At 37.2% G+C, this 23,910-nt stretch overlaps 1 protein-coding gene across 6 annotated transcripts in view; it reads right to left on the bottom strand.

The window, feature by feature from the left end:
- Positions 1-365: 365 nt before the first annotated feature.
- Positions 366-23,910, bottom strand: part of LOC135320461 (lysine-specific demethylase 5D) — a 46,125-nt gene continuing 22,580 nt past the window's right edge. For 2 of the 6 annotated variants that reach the window (XM_064483600.1, XM_064483604.1), the window contains 15 exons: positions 16,187-16,368; positions 15,929-16,091; positions 11,765-11,884; positions 11,449-11,643; positions 10,994-11,175; positions 10,785-10,909; positions 10,514-10,661; positions 8,800-8,896; positions 7,923-8,281; positions 7,391-7,529; positions 6,514-6,993; positions 5,737-6,336; positions 5,392-5,470; positions 5,077-5,276; positions 366-4,968 (listed from right to left, as the gene is read on the bottom strand). In XM_064483600.1, coding sequence (XP_064339670.1) covers positions 4,633-4,968; positions 5,077-5,276; positions 5,392-5,470; positions 5,737-6,336; positions 6,514-6,993; positions 7,391-7,529; positions 7,923-8,281; positions 8,800-8,896; positions 10,514-10,661; positions 10,785-10,909; positions 10,994-11,175; positions 11,449-11,643; positions 11,765-11,884; positions 15,929-16,091; positions 16,187-16,368 — 3,405 coding nt within the window. In that variant the 3' untranslated portion in view covers positions 366-4,632. Of the gene's footprint in view, positions 4,969-5,076; positions 5,277-5,391; positions 5,471-5,736; positions 6,337-6,513; positions 6,994-7,390; positions 7,530-7,922; positions 8,282-8,799; positions 8,897-10,513; positions 10,662-10,784; positions 10,910-10,993; positions 11,176-11,448; positions 11,644-11,764; positions 11,885-15,928; positions 16,092-16,186; positions 16,369-23,910 lie in introns of those variants that run through there. The other 4 variants (XM_064483601.1, XM_064483602.1, XM_064483605.1 and 1 more) reach the window with 4 other exon arrangements.

Consider the following 23,910-nt stretch of genomic DNA (forward strand, 5'->3'; position numbering starts at 1 on the left):
ATGAAATTAGTTTTCATGCCTTAAGTGGATTGCTTATGTATTTTTATTGTCTTAAAGAAAACTCAAGAGCTCTTTTTTATCTACTAAATAGAATATTGACAATTATTCTAAGTTGAAGTTTGCTTAAAATGTATATAAACTGGCCTTTTCTGAATTGTATTTTTAACTTCTACTTTAATTTTATAAGTAAATTTTATGCCTTTCTGATAATTTTACCAAAAAATGTCCTGAAAAGGCAATAAAACTGTTCAGCAAATGAGAAAATTTAAGTGACTTTTGTGCTGTGAATTCCTAAAATATATGATTTTTTTACTACTTTTCTAAAAAGATAAAATTTCTAAAATTATATTTCTGTCAGTATAAATCAAATCTGTCTATATAAATCAAAGCAAACTGGAGATTTCAGAGGAAATACTCCTATCCTGTCCTAGGAGTTCTAGACTTGGATTGTATAATCTCAACTCTCAGGACTGTGTGCATATGCGTAGGTGATAATTCCTCAGCAATGCTGCAGGAATTCTGTGCATCAGAGAGTTGCAAAGGACAATTATGGCTCAGGGAATTTTATCCAAAAGCTCCTATTTTATCACTCAGCAGATGCTGGATGAAGACTTACAGTACCTAGAAACTAGAAAAATCTAAATGGCTAAATTCTGCTTATTTTGGGTATTAAAAAAAAGTAACAGGATGTGTATGAATTTAACTTGGATACCAGTGGCTTCTAAGCTACCATAGTGAAAAATAAAGGAGTCAAAACACAAAGAACATCTTCGGTTCATTAATGTAACAAGTTATATTGGAAGTGATAAACAGAATGGTAGTCAGGGGTAGGATAGGGAACACAGCATAGACTAGGATAAATAGGTTGGTCAGTGTTATCATAGAGGGAAAACAGCAAGAGTGGTAAAGACTGGAATAAAGGATGCAGAAATAGAGTTGGGATTTTATTATATGTAGATAATTAGAATGAGAAAGGGCAGAATTTATGGCATAAGCTAAAAAGACAGGGATACTTAGAGGAGAAAAAATTGAGAAGCAACTGTCAAGGGCAAGGAAAACATCTATTTCAACTGCAGGTAAAAATAATTATGTAAGAAAGCTGCACACAAAAGTGTCCAATTATGATACAAAAAAGGTGAAGATAAAAGTTCCAAAACAAAACCCCATAACCCAAAACAACTTGTTAGTTCTACCAAAAAAAACCAAAACAAAACAAAACAAAATATCAAACAGTACAAAGTGGGTAGGTTTAAGAAATCTGGACTTTTGAGAAAAGTTCAGCCACATTTAATTATATCATTCTTTTTTCTGGCCTCTTAGATAAGGGGGTCAGCAAGCTATTACCTAAAGCCAGTCAGCTGCTTTTACATTTTTAAGTGCTTGGGGGAAAATATTTTATGTCACAAAAACCTTTTATGAAATTATACTGGTACATAGCCATTCCCATTCATTTACATGTGGAGAACTGAGTAGTTAAGAGTATATGAAGGTATGCATTCCTTGGCATACTGCAAATCACAGGCAGTTATAAGTTTAGATAGTGTTTTCAAATACCATTATCTATTGCTATAGGGATTCATCTTATGTTTTGCTTATTACTGTAAACATCACAAAAAGAAAAGTGGATGCCAAATGTCAGATATGGTGCAGGAATGCGTTATTGAATTAGATGGTAAAGTATGGCTTATTATGCACTGACAAAATAGCTGTTAAAAGAAAAGCATTTATGTTGGTTTTATCAGATTAAGCACTTACTATTTCAAAACCACACAAAAATAATAGTCAGGAAAAGTAGAACATTTAAATAGCATATCTCATCACAGCAGAACTTCTTCATAAAAATAATAAATATCAGAATGACCAGGACCAAAATAAGTTTTCAATGGCTCATCTGATAAGCAGATAAAGAAGGCCATTTACCAATGTTGAGTTTATTGGGTTTGACAGCAGCAGCTGAAGAAAAATCTTGAGAGAAAGTAAATTTAAGATAGTCTTTCAGAATAGTAAAGGAGTTGAGGACAGTGGGAGCACCAACAGTCAATTAAAACAAGCAAATTATTTCAACTGGGTTGACTTAATTGCTAAGGTGACAGGTATTACTAATACTTGTATGTTGTTTTGAGAAACCAGTAACAAGCTGGAAGTACCTAAAGTCTGGGCCTTTATAATAGTCTGTATGGAACCACTATAGGTAACAATTATTTTTTCAGTAGTTGAGGAAACACAAATTTAGTGCAACCTAAATTAGAATCTTCTAAGATGTGCTACAACTGGTGGTAGAAAAAGTGTGTGGAATCAGACAAATTTACAAAACTAGAAAATACAACATGTTTAATGTCATTGGTTATTTACTGTATTAGTCATCTGCAGATGCTATGCAGAAAATATGTGAATCATGTGTTATTGTACTAATGTCAGTGGTGACACTAACTCAGTCATGAATGTGAAAATCATCAGTTTCATGAATTTTACCAGGAACAGAAGCTGAATAGGTATTTGCTCTACTGCACTGCAGTTAATGGCATAGTGAAGCTTTAGTATGCTTTTTTTGAGACCAAGATTAAAATTTTCCTGAAAAAGAATTATCCTCAATAAGTATTACAGAATGATTCTGTATATTGATTTTGCTGCAGATTTGGTCATGTTTCTTAATTAATTCAACCTATAGTCACATGATAAACTAGCATACATACAACATTTAATGTTGCATTTGTGTCTGATTTCAATTGTTACAACTTACTCATGAAGTAAAACAAATAAAGCACTATGAGCAGAGGTGACCTAAGAAAAGATGCACAACTGTCTGACCTTGAGTTGTTTCCTTAATGGAGAGGAGGTAAATAATTTGTGAAGTGCTTAGTGAGATTATGAGTAGACAAAACCTGAATTCTTTCACCTTATCAGTATTTTCCACTAAATAGTTAATTTTCAAATGCTGAGGTACATATACAAACTCCAAGGGAACAAATACAGGGAGCAAATGATGTATATAAGATACTCCTGGGAGAATATAAAATTTCAGAGGCCCATCGAGAATCACAGACTCTTTTGCCACATTGTGGTGAAGGAGAAAAGACACTGAAGTTTAGGAGTAATTCTTATATTTAGATGAAATACCATTAAGACTTTCTATTTATTTGACCTGATTCCTACGTTGCAGTAGAGTAACGCTTGGATATTGTTTGTTTTCTACTTTGTTTTGACCGGTAAAAAAGCTAAAAACGAGGTAAGGAGATGGAATAGGTTTCTTGATAACAAAGCTATGCTTAAGGATCACCTACCGACATGAAAAAAAAAGACAGGAAAATAGGGACGGTGGCATGAAATTTTATACAGAGAAACAAAGAGCCTACACTGGGTGGGGTACCAGAAAGAGAGGGGAAAGCATTGACAAGAGATTCAAAACAGGTCAACAGAATTTGATTCCTGAAAGGGAATGACAGAAGTACCATACAGCCTATATGTCTATATCACTCAGGGAGACAGAAGAAAATAAACTGAGTGATGGTATTGCTTGAAATACTTAACATAGTGATCTCACTAAATTCTTATAATAAATGCTATTAAATCACATACTATATTTATCATTTTAAATAACTCTTTTCAAGTTCAAATCTATCAGACATAGAATTCAAAACCAACCACATGTGGAAAAAGAGAGATTGGTATCAGGCTCTTAAAACTATCTGAAAAACAATAAAGTGAGAGGAACAATTCTACCCTACTGTTACACTTAATGAAAGCTGTATTAATGAAAACAATGGAATGCTGGCAAAGGGATAATGGACATAATAGAATAGATCAAGATACAGAGACAGTACAACCAACATTTCTGACAAAATGAATAAAGCAACTTAAGGGAAAAAGAATTACTTCTCAATAAATACACCTGAAGCAATTGGCATCTATAAGGAAAAAAAAGAAACGACACAAAACTCTCATACCTTTTTACAAATGAACACTCACTCCTTCACCCCTACCAAATAAGACATCATACATTCTAAAACATTTTTTGTTTCCCAACTTGAGTCCTTCACTTCTAAATTCCAAAAAGTGCAAATAAAATTCACATTTTTAAAACACAGCCATTGTTTTATTTTAAAGGAATTAAAAACAGACTGTAGCTGGAAATAAGAACTTATTTTGCTCTATTCTTTTTGGCCTCAACAAGTAATTACACATCAGTAATGTCTTTTCTTACGACACAAATAAAGGAGAGAAACAAAAACAAGGTAGAATTAAGATGTTAAGAAGCCTTGAAGCACCAAAATATTTCAAAGGTATCAGGAGGAGGAAAAAAAGAATAGAGGAAGTTAGGGGGGAAAAATCAGAAGAAACATGATAATTTGCCTTTCTCAAGTTTTATCTGCCTCAGTTTAGAAAAAAACTGGCTTAAAAAACTATCTTCTGTATTGTAGTCTCAGTAAACGTTACTGGGAAGAGGACACAGGCACTGTCTGCAGAAACTGAGCTTAAAACATCACCTTTAAAACATCACCTTTAGGAGTCAGCATTTCAAAACTTTCTGAGGTGACAAAAGTTGATACAAAAGAAGGTACAGGATCTAGGAAGGTCCAGGAGGCAGTGACATTACATAAAAATGTTCTGTGTTGCTGTCATAACTCTTGCTGCTCAGGGTAAGACAGGTGTAGCCAAAGGGGTTACAGGAGGAAAATATGTTGTGGTACCTGAATCTTGTTTTAGGTTATTTTGGTTCACTTTCAAAATGGGGTTATCTTCTACAGGGGGTGTCAGAAATATATTTTCAAAATCTGTTTCCTCCTCAAACTCTTCTTCTTCTTCGCCTTCCTCATGCTTGATATCTGAGCTCCGGGCTTTTTTTGATGCCAGTTCTTCTTGAACAATATCCTCACTCTTTCTACCCAGACCTACTTTTTGCTGCCGTCGCTGTCGCTTCTCCAGTATCCGGCCCCTTATCCTACTTCCTTGACGCCGAGGCTTTTCCAGCTACAATTATACACAGACAAGCAGAAAGGAGTTGTGGATCAGTGGTCAGGCCTGGACTTCCTGCTCTGCCTGATCTCCTTCCCCTGTGCATGACCTCCATCCCCTCACCTCCAGAAGTGTGTGGATCCGTTGTAGGTCTGGAGGCTGCCCAGCCTGCAAAAGCTGCCAGATGCTATGGTTCTCATCCAGGGTCACCTCAAGTAGATCTCCCTCCAACATGAGCTCCTCCAGGGGAACTCTAGTTGCCTCAGGCAAATCCAGTACCGGGCCAGTCAACTGTGGCAGTAGTGAGGACAGCAACTCCAGGTCTGGGGTTGTGGAGACAGGCTGGATTAGAGGCAGTTCCTGTTCTTATAGTCAACACCTTAACAGAGCTCAGGCCCACTCTACTCTGGTCAACAGCCTACATACACCTACACCTACCTCTCTTATCTGAGCCCTGCCCAGGGGCTACCTTCTCAGGACTGCTTATACTGTCTCTGTTCTCCAGCAATCCTTGGACCTGCCATGGGGAGCAAGAAAAAGGATGATGGTAGTACCAGGCCCTATTCTTCCCCAAACCCCAAACTTGTGATTCTCCACTTTCTGCAACAGGAAGGCAATCACAGACTAATGTAATAGGGCTGTCTAAGGATGTGGACAAAATGAATGGGGAATCGAGGCTAAACTAAGGAGACTGAATAGCAGAGAAAAGAGGGCTGAATCCTAAATAGGGATATGGAGATGAGATAAAAATTTAAGGATAAGAGCTAGGGGTGGGCTGCTAACCTTAGTCATGTCCCTGCCACTGCCTTCTCTGAGAGGGCCAGAAGCAGGGGCTGAAACGTAGGAAAGGGGCTCCTCGGGCCTGGGTTCATACTGCAACCGCTGGCGAAGCTCCGCCAGCTGTCCCAACAGAGCAGTCACATCCTCAGAGGCCAGAGCCTGCCTGGCACGGCCTTGCCAGCTGATAGCCCTCTCTGTGAGGCACTGCAGGGCCTCGCCCTCAGGCAGCCGCACAGGCAGTCTCTGCAGCGCTACCAGCAGTGCCAGGATGGTCTCCAGGCGCGGACGCCGTGAGCGCATGCACAGTGGACACAAGAATTTGGTGTCCCATTCCCACCAGGCCAGAAGAGATGATGAGGTGGCACTGGGCCTCAGGGAGCTGATGAGGCGGGGTACGGACACACATCGCCCATGGAACCAGTCCTGACACAGGTCACACTGCAGAGCTCCCCCCCCATCTGGCACCTGCCCACACACACAAATGGAGGTTGCAGAGGAAGCTGTGGTTGATAATGCCAGTGGACTGGGCTTGGCAGAGTTGGTGCGACGCAGCTGCAGGATTCCCTCCTTCTCCTTTTGTTCCCCTTCCAGGAAAGCCACAATCTGCCATGCCCAGGACAGAAGGAGAGTAGATTAGAAGTGTAGTCCCTACCTATCCTGGTGTCATTTACACCCTAAGCCAGGAGTACTGAGGCTCAGGAAGCAGCTGGTCACCTATGGTGACACAGCTCAGGTGTTTATCAGCAGGTTCTTCACCCTCTCTCTGCCCAAGCTCCTTACCACAGAGCCTGGATCCCTGAGATCCTGTGCAGACAGTCCCAGCAGCTCTGTATCAGATCTGTACAACCCCAGCTCCTTCTCCATCCACTGGGTGCGCTTGGTCCTGTCTGAGCCAGTGTCTGCACATGGGCAGAGCACCTGAGGCAGGCAGACAGAGGGGGAATGGCCATGATTCCCCTGCTTCACATTTCCTCTCCTCCTGTCCCAGCATCCCTCAAACCCGCATGCTCTCATATGAGTCATCTCACAATAGCCAGGCCAGGGACATAAGAGGTTATGGGTCAGGGTCCTAGGCCTCACCTCCAGCAACGTGTACCATGAATTCTTTTTCAGGAAAGTCTTGGAGGCCTTCTCTCTCCAGGAGTGCGCTTTTATTACCTGCAACTCTAGCTGTCTCAGTTCCTCCAACCCCACAGGTAGGTCTCGGCCCACAGCTACCAGACCCTCTAAGTCATCCAGGCATGGGTAGTGGTCACCATTCTGGCATGGATGCAAGAAAAAGGTCAGGTGATTAGTGTCAACAACTGCTATGTCTAGACATAGTCAGTAATGTTGAGTGTCATGCTGTATAGCCATGAGAAACTCCTTTTCTCCCAGAAGTACTTTTCCTACTGCAGGAAGAAAGACAGCCACTTAACAGGCCACTTAGTCTTTCTGGTTTGGTTTGTCTGGCCCTGTTCCATGTTGACACTCTCTGCTCTAGGCCCATAAATACATTTCTCCTTCTACTGTTCTAATGCTGGTATCCTTAGCTCCTTCATGACTCCCTCCAACCTGCTGCTTTCACTTTCTGGTATAACCCAACTGAGATGTCTAAGATAAAAACTGTCTGTCTTCTAACTGCGAGTCAGCAGAAGGAAAGAAACAAGGTCCTCACCTGGATCTCATCCACATCAGCAATCCAAGCCTGTGCCTTGGTCAGAGCCTCTTTGAGTGCCTGGATGTTAGGCAGGTGAACAGGGATGTTTTCTGCCTCATGAATGATAGCTTCCAGTGTAGCTGGTGAATGCTTCTGCCTAAGAATGTTGGGGAAAAAATGAATATATCATTAAATATTAATGAGTATACACCTTTTTCGGGCTGCATCCTAGATTTTTTACCAAAATCACAAGCAACAAAAAGTCTGACAGAGTAAGTGAGAAACAACTCCCCAATTTTGAGGAACTCTCTAAACACGGTAGGAGACATGTGAGTCTGTTAGAAGTCATGCCTGGTATCTTTGATCCATGAACTAGCTCAGCCCAGGAGTACTTCCTCAATCACTGCCTTTAAACAGCAGAAGTATATGTATGGGACTAGACAACATGTCTAGCACATGCCTAAGTGGCAGTCTGGTGTGAGGTTAACACACCGGAGTCAAACTCCAAGGACTGGAGTCACAGTACGTTTGAAGAAAGGATGGGTCCCACCTGGCTTCCAAGCAAAAGTGAGCCTTTTCTTCCCAGCGTTCTGCAATGGTCAGCAGCTCCTGAAGCTCAGCCCGGGCCTTGTCCACAGAAGGGCTGGAAGCTACTTTGGCACCTGTAACTAACAGCCCTTGCATGATGACCAGAGAGCCCCTTGGAGCTGAAGGAGCCAGTGCTTGCTTTACTTCATCTAGCCACCGTGCTTGCTCCATCTGTTGCTGGAGTTGCTGGGCTTCAGGTACCTCCACACCCAGCTGCTGTCCCTTCTCTAACAGGGACCGCAGTAGTCCCAGACTAGTAGGCAATGAGGCCAGGGCCTCCCGGGCCTCAGCTTGGTAGGCCTCCACCTGTTGCAGGAAATTCTGCAGAGGTACAGTAAAAAGAAGAGATTTTTTAGTCATCTATATACTCTTATCATCCAGCTTTGATCTCCTCATTTTCTTTCTTAGGTGTATGTTGTTGATTTCCATTTAATTTCAGCCATATTCTAGGACATAATCTAGTTGACACCAATAAAAGCACTTTACTTACCATAAATATGCTTCTCCTTTAATTATCTGAAATTTACTTTTCCAAGTTTACATTAACGCCATCTTATTTACCTTCTAGAAAGCTTCTTGAGACTCTGAAGTCCAAAAAAATCCTTCCTACACCCCTCTATGTGGCCCTCTGCTTAGTATCTATATTAGCTTCTATTTGGAAGGATATCTGTTTATACAAGTTATCAGAATAGACAGTACTGGATTAGCTATCTCCATAGCCTCTGAGAAAGATGTATTATAAGGAGCTATGTAAAATAATCACTTTTCATGCTTACATGGTATCTCAGTTTTGCTAGTATCTGATGTTAACAAGGATTTCATGCCAGGTAACTCCTCACCTTGACATCCCCAATCTGATGCATGGCACAGGGGAGGCTGGCCATCTGCTCAAGAAGGACCTGTAGCTCAGTTAGTGTCAGTTGTGGAGTTTTAATCCTGCAGGACTCAGAGAAAAAGGATTGACTCAGTGAACCTACTAAGCTATACTTCATGCATTCTAAAAAATACATCATCCTTATTCCTATTCCATGTTATAGAAATGACCTCAAAAGTTATTTTCAAAGTTCTAGGACTCTGAACCTATAAGTTAAGATAAAAGAAAAGACCTGAGGAAAAAAATGCGACAATGAATGTATGTATGTTCACGTATAACTGAAAAATTGTGCTCTACACTGGAAATTGACACAACATTGTAAACTGACTATAACTCAATAAAAAAAAAAAAAAGAAAACAAAAAAAGACCTGAAGACATTTTACAGTTGATAGAAACTGTTAAGTAACAGACTGAAGATACCAAAGAGAGAATCCAAGTTTTTGAGGAAATTTAATAGTATGATGTCTAGGGTGAGTATCATTAGTCAGTAAAATAAAAATAAATACAGATTTCTTTTTGACAGAACAAAAATGTGAGATGGCCTCTGGATAATATTCAGTTAAGACATAAGGAGACCAATATGAAAAGTGAGAAGGCAAAAAAGTATACTGTCAACAGGATATGAGTAGTAGCTTTCACAATAAAGGTAAAGATAATAAACCTATTAATTATAACTGAAATTAAGTATCAGCATTTAAAAATACATGGACAAATTAAGAAGCCAGGAGTGTTGCGTGATGACACATGAGTTAAATAATAATAGATACTCTCTAGAAAAGGGAAAAATAAGAACTGTTCAGTGTGTCATAAGTGAAACAGCTGCAAGTGATGGTAACTCCTACAATGTACTGTTGGCTATAAACTGTCTATATGGGAAAGAACTGAAGAGGCCATCAAGTTAGATTGTTGAGAAACCAAGACAGATTAAGTATTAAAACCCAAAGGCACTGAATATGAGTATCCCTGCTCAAGATAGGAAAGTTCTTTATTTTCTTTGAAGTAGACAAAGGAAAAATGACATAAAGTTAATTCACCACAACTATCTTTAATTTCCAAAAAAATTCTTTTAAGTTAAAAACAAGTATGACTTTGACATTTTCATTAATAGCTCCTCCTTAGTTTACCTAAAATTTACAAAGTGTATATATATAATCATTCAGTTGATTTTTCAGTCATAAAAGCAGATGTATATCTGTTATCACATACTTTTGGCAACCAATAGGTAAACAGAATGTGAGGGTTTTCTAACCTCTAAAATTTTATAAATCTACCTAGCCAAGAATAAACTTTGTGGAAATTCTGATGGTTGAATACTTTCATGAAATTTGCTAACAGTAGGGCAAGAGTGCAATTTTTCTGTGGCATCTTTATTCCCATTGTCATTCATGATGAAATTCTGAACTACATCTTGGTTGAAACTGTCCACTTTCAACAGTTTCTTGTTTCATTACATTGTTTTCATGTCTTGATAATGTCTCACTATAATTTACCCTGTGCTGAATCCATCCTTCTTCAACTACGTTACCTATGGAAATATTGGTCACCAATATATATAACACATTATATATACAATGACATAGACGATATTAGCTATGCAGAGTCTTTATTTATGGTGTACCCATTTCTTTTTACCAATTTTTACATACTACCATCCTTCTTGAGTTTTTCTGTAACATACCTGACCTCCTGGCCATTGACCAGAGCCAATACTTGGGAGACACAAGCCTCTGCTTCCTTCAAGCAGTCCGTCAATTGCTTAAGCAGCTCATTGTTAGGAAACCTTCCCTCACAGGCCTCAGACTGCAGTGCCCTTAGCTCTTCAAAGCCTGGAGACAGAGTTAAAATTATAAGAGGTAGGCCGTGTCATGTCCAGGTGGAGAAGACAGGTTGGGAGTGCTGAAGAAAAAGAAAGAGTTTACCCCAGGGTTCTTACACCTCTTAGCACTTACTCCGCTTCCGCCCATCCTCCACTTCCAAGGCCACTCGCACTTTGTTGGCCCAGGTGTCAAAGGATTCAGCCCGAATCTTCAGCTTATGGAGCATCGCAGGGAGTTCATCCAAAGTGTACCGATATCTGGAGGAAGGGGACACAGAAAAGCACATCATCTGGCACAGCTCTATAACCTCTTCAGTGTCCTCCAAGCAGGCTTATGCTTACCGTAGGTACTGCCGGCTACTGGAGCACTTGCAGAGATCATTGATATGGGAAAGGCAGACAAGGCTGTCTGGGCAGTCATAGCAGGCCAGGGCTGACAGGAAGCAGGTGGTCTTGCACTTGATACACTGGCGCTCATCATCTGGGAGCAGCTCGAAAGCCTCTCGCTCAGCCTCCGTGATGCCCTGGGGGTGTTCAACCCACATATACTGTAAAGACTAGGAGCAGGATTGTGGACACCCCACCTCAGCCAACAGTGAGCCCTGCTGTGAGCTCAACCTTGTAAGAACAGCTGTAGAGAAATCGGAAGAAAAAAATATAAACAGATATAGTCTCTTTCAAATTCAAAATGTGTGACTTAGAGATAAGGCACAGAATGCTTATTCAATTTCTGTCTATGTTTCCCATCCATATAGTCTGTTATACTGAATCCCAAAGTCCTGCTCCTCACTACCCACCTTGTCCAATAGAGCCTTTCGTAAACGTCGCTCCTCCTGCACCATGATGAACATCTCTTTGTGTACAGCCACAGCCAAATTTAGGTCCAACTTCTCTGGAAAGGCAGCCATCTTGCATATGAGTTCCTCATGAGAAAAGACACAGTAGCGCCGAAGTCTGCGGTAGTGTTCAATGCACTGGCGTCCAACAGGTAGCTGCAAGTAGTTCAAAACTGTATGTGGCCACCTAGAGACGACGGTGCTGAGTTTCTCCAATAACTGCTATGTATATTCTTAATGCCTTTCTATCTACAAATCTACCACATTCTAGACTCACCCAGTCAGCAGTGCAAAAATTGACAGCCTCAGCAAAATTGTAGCCTTGGTTAAAGCCACTGTGGTAAGCACGAGGGAAAGTGATGACAAATTCTCCGGCACATTGGTTTGTGCGCACAACCTAAAAAGAAGAGACAAGAGGGGTTGCCTTACAGGACAAAATGACAATGTAATGGTTAAAAGTGACAGTCAGAGAAAAGCATGTAGAAAAATAATGCACAATGCAAGAACAAACACACGACTCATTCATATATGTATGAAGACAATTCTTAATTTCTTCAATAAAGAGAGAAATGTAAATTTAAAATGCTGGAAATTATATCATCACAAATGATGGAAGGTAAAACAAATTTTTGCCTGTCTAGTAAAACAATGATTAAGTTGGCAAAAAGTGTCCAAGCATTTTCAAAACCCTGCAATAAAATCACAAACTACAAAAACTAGTGTGAAAACCAAACCAAAAAAAAAACCCAAAAACAAAGAAAAAGAAAATTTTATTTTCATAAGAGTGCACTATGGTATCATCACTTCTCTGCTTATAGCTCCTCCACCTACCTCAATAGCTACCTTGAGAATAGCAGTTTCAGTTTAAGATTCCAGCGCAGCTTGCTGGTTGCCATGGAAAACAATGTAAATATTGTTTTAAAAAAACTGAAGTGGTGTGTTTTCAACTTATCAGATGTCTTCCTAAAAAAAGCAGCTCAAAGATCTGACCTCATTTTATCTGTCTGAGAATTTTTCCAAAATAGAAGTGGCTTCCCAAGCTCCATTTATTGAAAGTATGTTAAGGAAAATGTATTAGGCATAGCCACGAATGAGAAAAGAGACTAAGCACAAAATAAGAAATTTTACATGCCTGGCAAGGAAAAGTCGGAGAAAAGAGATAATGTGGGAAATAAGGGCACTGAAAAGCTGCCACTTGTTTCTCAGAATTGAGAAGGTTACATGCATGCTAAGAAAAGAACTGTGAAGACAATAAGGCTCCCACATCTGGCTGATTTCTAGGCTCCATTCAAGCAAGAGTTGGAGAGCTTTCACTAAAAATGGGCCCCCAAACGAGAGCCAGCCTAGGAAGATTTCTCTCTCTTTCTCTCTTTTTCTTTTGGGTTATAGAAATCTCATTACTCGATAAACACCATGCTAACAGAATGGAGAAAAAGAATAGACTTTACAATATTACTTCAAGTCCATTAAAAGATGCTCAACATTATTAGTCATTATGGAAATGCAGATCAAAAAAACCGTATGAGGCACTATTTCTTACACCTGATTGCCAGAATAATTTTTTAAAGGAAAATAACAAGATTGACAAGGATGTGAAGAAACAAGAATCTTACTGGAAGGGAGGAAGTAAACTGGTGAATCCGCAATGGAAAACAGTGGACATTCCTTAAAATGTTAAACATTGAACTACATGATTCAGCATTTCCGTTTCTGGTTATATAACCTAAAGAACTAAAAGCAAGGACTCAAACAGACATTTGTATAGAAGTGTTGAAAGCAGCATTATTCATGATAGCCAAAAGCTGGAAACAACCTTAATGTCTAATAAAAGACAAACTGATAAACAAAATGTGATATATACATACAACGGAATATTTTTCAGCCGAAAAACAATGAAGCATTGACACATGCTACAGTATGGATAAATCTTGAAATTTAAGTAAGTGAAAGAAGGTAAGACACAAAAAGCCTCATACTTATTCACAAGAAATATCCAGAATAGGTAACTCCACAAAAATCAAAAATAAGTCTGTGGTTCAGGGACTAGAAGGAGAAAGTGAATAGAGACTGACTTGGTGCATTCAGAATTTCTTTTTGGGGGTGATGAAAATGTTTTGAAATTAGGTACAGATGGTATTTTGACAACACTGTGAATGTAGTAACCCACTAATTCACTTTATAATGGTTAGTTTTTATTACGTCAATATTGTCTCAAAACGTGTCCCCCTACAAAAAATTTTTCTTCAGGAAAGTCAGTAAACACCCACTACCTCCACAAGAAGCAGCAATAGCAAATACAAAAATATACAAGTTGAGAAGAATTATAATTAAACTGAAAAAGTCACTGGCTGGTTTCAATAGATTTGGGCAGGCAAAACAATAAATAATGGAAGTCCCATAAGAAGAGGCGAGGAATAAAGGGGTGGGAAGAATATTTGAAGAAATTAATGGCTGAACAATTCCCAAACTTTAGACAAAGATTTACACATCGCAAAATTAAAATCTCTAAGTAGAATAAATTTTAAGAGACACAAGTATGATCAAACTGTCAAAAACTGAGGACAAAGAGAATCTTGAGAGCAGCAACAGAGAAGCAATTCATCATATACAACAAATCCTCAAAAAAAAATTGTCAGGAGATTTCTCATCAGAAATCAGGGTTGCCAGAAGGCAAAGGGATAACATATTTAAAGTGATGAAAGAGAAAAGAATGAATGAGAAATAAAGATATTCTAGAAAATCAAAAGCTGAGGGCGCTTGCCTCTTGGAGTTATGCTCTGTAAGAAATTAAATGACACTAGATATAACTAGAATGCATACAAAGTAAGAACACTGAAAAAGGCATCTATCTATACTGGCAAGTATAAAAATCCATATTGCATTTTTTATGTCACCTATTTTCTCTACAAATGAAAAGTGCATAAAAGAATTATAAAACCACATTAAAGGCAAACAATGAACACAACAGTAATCTGTCATAATAATAACATAAATGAAGACAAACAGACAGACAGAGCTACACAGCAACCAAGTTTTTTTAAAACTTACTAATGAAGGTTAGTTCGTATTTAAGTCAAACCAAATTGTTAAAAATTAAAGTAATAATTTTAGTCTCCAAGGTAAGCATTAAGAAAATAATTAAAACATGAACAACAAAGAAGGGCAATAACTAGAATTAAACTAAAATCAATCAATTAATCACAAATGAGGAAATAAAGGTAGAATTGAGGAACAAAAAATACAGCACATGCACAAAAGGAACAAATAATAGAAGTAAACTTTACACACTGACAATTAGATTAACTTTAAAATTAAACTTTCACAAAGCAAAGAATAGCAGAAAGAATAAATTTAATTCATGTATAAGTTATTTAGAAGAAAATTGCCTACCTATGAAGACACAAATAGGCTAAAAGTAATAGAATGGAAAAATATATTCCAGGTAGGGATGACTGCAGTAATAATAGACAAAATAAGAGAAAAGGAAAACAATAGATAATCAACAAAACCAAAAGCTAGGTCCTAGAAATGATTAACAAAATTGACAACCCTTTAGCTAGAGTGACAAAAAGAGAGAAGATTCCAATTAGAATCAGAAATGAAACTGGAGTTATTTCTACCAACTTTACAGAAAAAGGATAGTGAGAGAATTCAAAGAACAATTGTACATCAGCAAGTTAGATAACCTAGATAAAATGCAGATTCTAGTCCTGAGTAGGGGAAAAAAATAAGCAAGAATCATGTAGCAAGACAAATGTTATAACTAGATAGCTGAATAATTTCATTATAAACAATATTCAAGGCTTATCTTTTTCTATGAGACTATACTGACATTAAGAAAGAAAGAAAAAAGTTCAGGTAAGACCTTGCCAAGTCCATTTTATGCAGATAGAAAAACTGAGGCAGACAGACATAAAGGCTCATAAATGTTCTACAGAGGTTAATCCAAATCTAATAGAAGTACAAATGAAAAAATGTGTAGTCTTGCTGAGATACGGAGTGTGCTACTTTACATCCTACAAATTGCTAGCTTCCTATCTTTTGCAAAATTGGCTAATATAAATTAATCCTGGAAACTCTCAAGTCTGAGATCACGTCTTCCACCTCTATTTAGACTTTATAAAATTGTAATTTTTACAACATAATGTTAACAAAAAAACCAGTCTTAAATTAGGACGCAGAATAAAAAGCCAGAAATCACATTTTAAGTTTTACACTGTTAATTATCTAATCCATCTTTTCTCTTCCCCTTAAGGATGCCCTATCCTAGTCATCTATATAGGATTGCAGCTTAACAGCAGCATGTAAAGGGAGAGATGTGATGCTAAACCTAGTCTCCACATTATAATGCATATAACTATCTCCTCCAAAGCCAAGTTCTTCCTCATTTACTCCCCACTAGGTCAGATATTAAATCTGTCCGTTATTTCCAGGTACTCACTGGCACACCGTAAGACATAAGGGTGTTGGGATTCATAAGGGTGACAAGCTGGTGTAGAAGGTCAGGCTGGCTATCAAACAGCTCAGGTGTTAGCCTCTTCATGACCTCCTCCAAATGCTCTGCTGCCAGTGAAGGTACACCATACCAGGTCTTCGGCTCACCCCTGCTCAGGTAAAGACAACACATACGAATTCTGGGAATACCCTTGCTTATGGAAGGAGTCTTGATACCCATACCAGCCATTTGGACCCCACTCACCAGTGTAGGTAGTTAATGGAGTAACTCCAGTGATCCTCAATATGCCAACAAAATGCTGAGAATACCATGCCCACATAAAGCCAGGGAACTTTCATGCCTGAGATGTCTGCATTAATGTGGCAGAGAACAGACTGATCCAACACCGGCATCACATTTAGGTTCCAACCACTGGCTGCATATTCCTGTCAGGGCAGGGATTTGGCAGAGTAAGGAGCAGGATTAGACTGAAAAACATAAAATACAATACGAAGACAACTGTGTTCACAGGGAATGCTGTTTGCTCTACTTTGGGAATGTAAACCTACTAGTCACAGGCCCTCAGGAAGTCCCTTGTGATATCTGAACAAAAACATTTTTCTGGGGAAAGAAACTAACTCAAAATATTAATTATCCATAATCCACATTAACATTCAGCTGCCCCTGAAACTAATACTCTTCATAAGTGTTCTTTAAAGTCCTTTATCTCTAACTCCAGGCATTCTGTCAGGACTCTAATTAAAATTTATAGACAACAATACTCAGTATTAGTTCTCAGGTTATTTACATCTTCTAAATATTATTATGATACTTTTCTTTTACATGTCTTTGTATCATTTATCAAAAGAAAAACAAACAAAAAAAACAAAACAAACAAACAAACAAAAAAACCACCACAAAATATGTTATGCTCTCTTGGTCTTACCCAGATCTTAGAACTATAACTGGGTATTTGTCATGGGATATTGCAGACTCTCTCTTACTTCCAAACTACTGAACTATTAACACTTTTTACCCCATCTCATTTTTTTCTGTGTTATCTTTTAGGACCTAAGTTATTAACATATTTTGGGGTAGTATCAAAAAACTGCTGACTGCGGAAAGACATCAGTGAAATCTCAGGAGGAAACCAATGGCCCATCCCTTCACAGAAACACTAAAAAAAACCGGCAAAAATTTGCAGATTCATTTTATCACAACTCTCAATAATAGTCAAAGGTTTACGTAACCAAACCAAAACACAACACAATCATGAAACAAACAAACAAAACAACTGTAGACGTAGCAGAAAAGCTTAGTGATATTTTAACTCACCTTTGTCCACCACCCACCCTGTGGCCCAGTGGTAATCTTGAAAACAGCAGCCTATATTGCCCAAGTGGGTTCTTGGTTCCAGAAAAGAACACAGACCTTGTTCTTAAAGGAATGTGTTTTGACTTGTTTGGGGATATACTGAAGATCTGATGCAGAAGGTTTATCTTAATTTTGCTTAACTCAGAACTATCTCAGAGTTAAGAATTAGCTATGGAGGGTATTTGTTGAAAATACTAAAAAGCAAATGAATCAAACAAACCCTCCAAGAGTAAAGAATAGCAGTAACACAGACACCACAATACACCTTGGACAAAAAACTGGGACTAAGATGATTTGGACAAAAACAGTTTTAAAGTTTTATATTCCAAGGAAACTAGAAGGGCACAAGTAAGGAACAAACTCAGAAAAAGTCACTAAAGTTTCAACTCTCATTGCTCTTCAAGTTATGAGCAAGCAGAAAGTGAAAAGTTGTAGGAAGAAATGAAAATAACCCATATAAGCACTGAAAGGTCATACACAGAGCCAACCTGCAAAGAATGAAAGAGTATTCAGAATTCTGACAAAAAATTCACTTTGCAAAATTGTTTAGAAAAGTCACTTAAAACAATGAAATACCACCCCAAGAAGCAGCATCAATAAACTAAGAGGGAAATGAGAATCTGATTTTCAGAGCGGTTACATTAAAATATTCAAAATGTCCTGTTAAATTATGATGTGTGCAAAATAAACCCAGAAAGCATGAACCATTCAATGAAAGTTTAAAAAAAAAAAAAAAAAAGACAAAATGTCACTGACAGAGTAGAGACACTGGACTTCCTAGATAAAAGCTTTCACTATCTTAAATATGCCCCCAAAGCTAAAGGAGACCATAGACAAAAGAATTAAAGGAAACCAGGAGAACAATGTCTCCTTAAACAGAGACTGAAAAGAGAAAGAAAGAAAATGTTCTCAAACAGAAATTCTAGGGCTGTAAAGTATAATCCACTGAAGTAAAAAATTCACATGAGTTCAAAAGATCTGAAAGGCAGAATTAAATGTCAGTAAACTGCATATTTTTCATTAGAAACTAAAGGGACTGTAGGCAGTAGGATTACATAGTGAAAATCACAAAAGGAAAAAATAAGATAAGTCAAGAATTCTATAACTGGTAAAACTATCCTTCAAATATTAAGGATAAGCTTACAGTCTTAAACAAAAACCAAGGGATCTGCATTATGAGAAATAAGAGTTATTCACAGAGATTCAAAAATCGCTAGAGGCAACTCAAAGTTCTATGAGAAAATATGACAGAGATAACTACATATGTAAATGTAAAAGCCAGTACTATTTCACTATTGATTTGCAACTTTTTTTACCTAGTGATATAAATATTAATGTATAAAACAATAATTATACATCTACATTAATGGGGACACAATTCATAAATAACATAACAACCTAGGGATAGAAAAGACTCTGTATAGGAATAACACTTTTGTACATTATTGAAACTAAGATGGTATTAACTCAACCTAGTGTAATATATTAGCTGTATAAAGTAACCACTAAAAAAAAAAGCTAACAAATATACAAAAGGAAATTATACACTAAGGAAAAAATCGAATAATCAAATACAAAATAAAAGAGCAATGGTAAGTAACAAAGGAGAAAAATAATTTAAAATTAAACATAAAATGAAGATGTGGGAATTGGGAAGAAAAATTATCTAAGAGAAAACAGAACTGAATTCTTTATTATCAGTAAATACTCTAAATGTACATAGATTAAACTCTCCAACCTAAAGGCAGAGATTGGCAGAGTAAGGAAAAAGACATGGTGTATTATAAAGTGAGTCCTGGAGAGACTCAGATCAAAGCCCAAAATATAAACAGGTTAAAAGGAAAAAAACATGAAAAACTTACTGCAAGCACTGGTAACAAAGTAAGAGATAGGGTGATTACATTAGTATCAGAAAAGATAGCCTAAGAATTATTCAAGACCAAAAGATGTTATACATAAATATGGTCAATCAGTCAAGAAGATAAAATAATTACATATACACCTAAAAACTTGCTTCAGTATAAATCAGAACTGAAGGGACAAATAAACAATTCTACAATAGTAACTGGAGTGTTTAATATTGCATTGTGGATAGAACATTAGAGCAGATATCCATATGAAAATAGGAAATTTGAACAATACTGTAACCAAACTGCACCAAGGCAGACACAGACTACTCCATCCAACAACAGCAGAATTCATATTCTTCACAAGAATAAAACAGAACATTTCTGAGAATAAAACATGTTAAGCCACAAAACAAATTTCAATAAACTGTAAACAAATTGAAATAATAAAATCTCTTCTCACCATAATGGAACAAAACTAGAGATCAGTAACAAAAGAAACTGGAAATTTTACAAATATGTGAAAACTAAACTAGATAGACACTTTTAAAAATCATAGGTCCAAAATGAAATGACAAACGAAAAATATTTTGAGACAAATGAGTAACACAACTGGAAAAGTTTAGCTAGCCTAAGAAAAAAATAGAAGATTCAAATGAGTAAACTGAGAAATGAAAATGGGTACCTTACTATAAACCACACAGAAAAGAGGGCTGAAGAGAACAGTACAACTGAATGCCAATAAATCATATAATCTAGGTAAAAATGAACCAAAATACTAAACACAGACAACCTCCCCAAAGTGACTCCAGAAACAAAAAATCAGAAGACTGATAGATAAAAGATTTAATCAGTAATCTAAAAAGCTCTGAACAAAGAAATGCTCAGAATCTGATTATCTCATTGGTGGATTCTACCAAATGTTTAAAGAAGAATCATACCAAGCTGACTCAAATTTTTTGGGAAAAAACAAACAAAACAAAACAAGATACTTCAGCAAAATACTAACAAACAAAGTTCAGTTGCTTATTAAAAGGACTATACATCATGATCCAGTGAAACTGTCCCAGAAATGCAGGATGGTTCAAATATAAAAAGCAGTCAATGTAATACACCATGTAAATAGAATAAAAGGGGAAAAAATTCATGATTCTGGATCAGAGATGCATTTAACAATTGTCAACATCCTTTCATAATAAATATTCTCAAAAATCTCAGATTAAATGAGACCTTTCTCAACCTACTAAAAAGCACCTGTGAAAAACTATAGCTTACATCATACTTAATGATGAAAGACTGAAAATTTCCCCCTAAGATTATGAACAGGAGGATGCCCACTTTTGCCACTTCCATTCAAAGCTGTACTATAAATTTCAGTAAAAAAAAAAAAAATTAGGCAGAAAATTTTAAAAATAATAAGGAAATGAAAGGTAGATGTGTAATTATATTTGCATATCACATGCTCTAATACATAGAAAATCCTAATGAATTTATCCAGAAAGAACTGGGCTAATAAAGGAATTCAGCAAAGCTGCAGAATACACAAATACAAAGCTCAGTTGTGTTTATACCAGGAACAAAATCTGAATAGGAAATTTTAAAAACAAGTCCATTAATAACAGAATTATAAAGCAGAAAATATTTAGGAATATATTTAACCAAAGAGATGAAAAACTTGTACAATGAGAATTACAAAGCACTGTTGACAAAATTAAAGAAGACAAAGACAATTACAGGTCAGAAGGCTTAATATCATCAACACAGCAAAGTTACTCAAATTCAACCCCAATAAAAATCCCGATTACCTTCTTAGCAGTAATGGAAAGACAATCTTAACACTTATATAAAATTGCAGGTGATCCCAAACAGCCAAACAGTCTTGAAAAGGAAGAACAAAGCTGGAAGTCTCATACTGCCTGACTCAAAACTGACCATGAAGCTTTCATAATCAAAGCAGTGTTGTACTGCCACAAAGACAGACATACAAACCAATGCAACATAAAAGCCTAGAAATAAATCCTTGTGGTCTTTGGCAGAGTGTCAACATCAAGACCATTCAATGGGAAATGACAATCTCTTCAACAAACTGGGCACTGGGAAAATAATATCCACAGGCAAGAGAATGCAGTCAGACAGTTACATCATACACAAAAATTAACTCCCAACAGATCCAAACAGACCTAAGTAAGTGTTAAAACTGTAAGACTCTTCATGAAAAATCCAGAGGAAAATCTTCATGACATTGGCTCTGGTAATGATTTTCTGGATACAATACCAAAAGTATAGACAACTAAAAAGAAAATCGATATAAAGGAACTCCATTAAAACTAAAGCTTTTGTGCATGAAAGAATACTATGAAGAGTGAAAATAACAACCTACAGGATAGGAGAAAACGTGTGCAATCCCCATTATCTAATAAGGAACTAACACTCAGAATATATAAGTATCTCTTACAACTCAGTAAAACAACAATGTAATTTAAAAATGAGCAAAGAAATTTTTTTTAAAACACCTTTATGGTGGTATGGTTCCTGTACAGTAAACATCACATATTTCAGATGTACAATATGATGAATTTTGATAGTTGTATAGATCTATAAAACCACCACTACAATCAAGAGGGCTAACATTTCCATCACTCCCCAAGAGGGGCAAATTTCCAATTCCCAATTTATCCCTCCCTACCCCTTTTCCGCTCTGGTAACCATAACTTTGTTCTCTATGTCTGTAAGTCTATTTCTGTTTTGTAAGTAAGTTCATTTCTGTCCTATTTTTTAGGTTCCACATATCAGTGATGATATACCATGGTATTTTTCTTTCTCTGTCTTGTTTACTTCACTTAGAATGATGAACTCCAGGTCCATCCATGTTGCTACAAATGGCATTATTTCATTCTTTTTAATGGCTGAATAGTACTCCATTGCATAAATATACCACAACTTCTTTATCCAGTTATCTGTTGATGGACATTTAGGTTGCTTCCATGTCTTGGCTATTGTAAATAGTGCTGCTGTGAACATAGGGGTGCATGTATCTTTTCAAATTATATTCTTCTCCGGGTATCTGCCCTGGAGTGGGATTGCTGGATCATATGGTAAGTCTATTTTTAGTTTTTTTTAAGGAATCTCCATACTGTTTTCCATAGTGGCTGCACCAATTTACATTCCCACCAGTAGTGTAGGAGGGTTCCCTTTTCTTCACACCTTCTCCAGCATGTATAGTTTGTAGACTTTTTAATGATGGCCATTCTGGCTGGTGTGAAGTGATATCTCATTGTAGTTTTGATTTGCATTTCTCTAACAATTAGTGACGCTCAGCATCTTTTCATGTGTTTGTTGGCCATCTGGATGTCTTCTTTGGAGAGATGTCTTTTTAGGTCTTCTGCCCATTTTTTGATTAGGTTGCTTGCTTTTTGGTATTGAGATGTATAAGGTGTTTGTATATTTTGGAAATTACTCCCTTGGTCACATCATCTGCAAGTATTTTCCCCCATTCTGTAGGGTCTTTTTGTTTAGTTGGTTATCTTTAGTTGTGCAAAAGTTTTAAGTTTAGTTAGATCCCATTTGTTTACTTTTGCTTACATTTCCATTACTCCAGGAGCTGGTTCAAAAATATACTGCTGTGATTTATATCCAAGAGTGTTCTGCCTATGTTTTCCACTAGGAGTTTAATAATATCTGGTCTTATATTTAGGTCTTTAACCCATTTTGAGTTTATTTTCATATATGGTGCTAGAAAAAGTTCTGATCTCTTCCTTTGACAGCTAGCTGTCCAGTTTTCCCAGTACCATTTATTGAAGAGACTGTCTTTATATTCTTAACTTCCTGAGCAAAGGATCTGAACAGACATTTCCCAAAAGGAAATATACAAATGGCCAGAAAGCAAATGAAAATATTGAAAACATCACTAATAATTAGGGAAATGCAATCAAAACCATGAGATATTTCACATCCATTAACATACTTATTATTAAAGCAGTAGAAAATAAGTGTTTTAAAGGATGTGGAGACACTGAAACCATCTGGTAGGAATGTAAAATGGCACAACCACTATGAAAAATAATACGGTTGCTCCTCAAAGGATTAAAATTTGTTTCAAGAATTCCAAATCTGGGTATACTATACCCAGAAAAATAGAAACATGGTCTTTTATAGATATTTATACACCTATATTCACAGCAGCATTATTCAATATAGCCAAAATTCAAATGAAATCCAAATGGCCATCAACCAATGAAGAGATTACTGAAATGTGGCATACACCTATAATGAAATATTATTTTCTCTTAAAAAGAAAGGAAATTATGACACATGCTACAACATACAAACCTTGAGGTTTTAAACTGAAAACAAGTGAGTGGCCAAGATGGCAGAGTAGAAGGATGCTCTTAGCTCACCCTCTCTCACGAATACATCAAGAGAGACATCCACAGATCCACCCATTCACTCAGAACACCTGCTGAACTTTGACAGAACATCACCTTCTTCAAAACACAAATTCCTCACAAATGTGCAAGGAGAAAAAAAAAGTAAAAGGAAATTGGTGCAAGACCTGTCATGGAGGGAGCACCAAAAGAGGAATAGCGCTCACATGCAGGGTCTCCCGTCTCCAACAGAGAGATCAGCAGGGATGGAGGAGGAACCCCTGAGGCTCAGCTCTGTGCACAGCAGATCTTGACCAAGAGGTTGAAGTGAAACAGGCACAACTGGTCCCGGTGACCCCCAGCCCTAGACACAAGCCAGTGGGGGTGGGTTGGAACAGACTGC

Source organism: Camelus dromedarius, chromosome Y, assembly GCF_036321535.1.
Source record: "Camelus dromedarius isolate mCamDro1 chromosome Y, mCamDro1.pat, whole genome shotgun sequence".
NCBI classification, from domain to species: Eukaryota; Metazoa; Chordata; class Mammalia; order Artiodactyla; family Camelidae; genus Camelus; species Camelus dromedarius.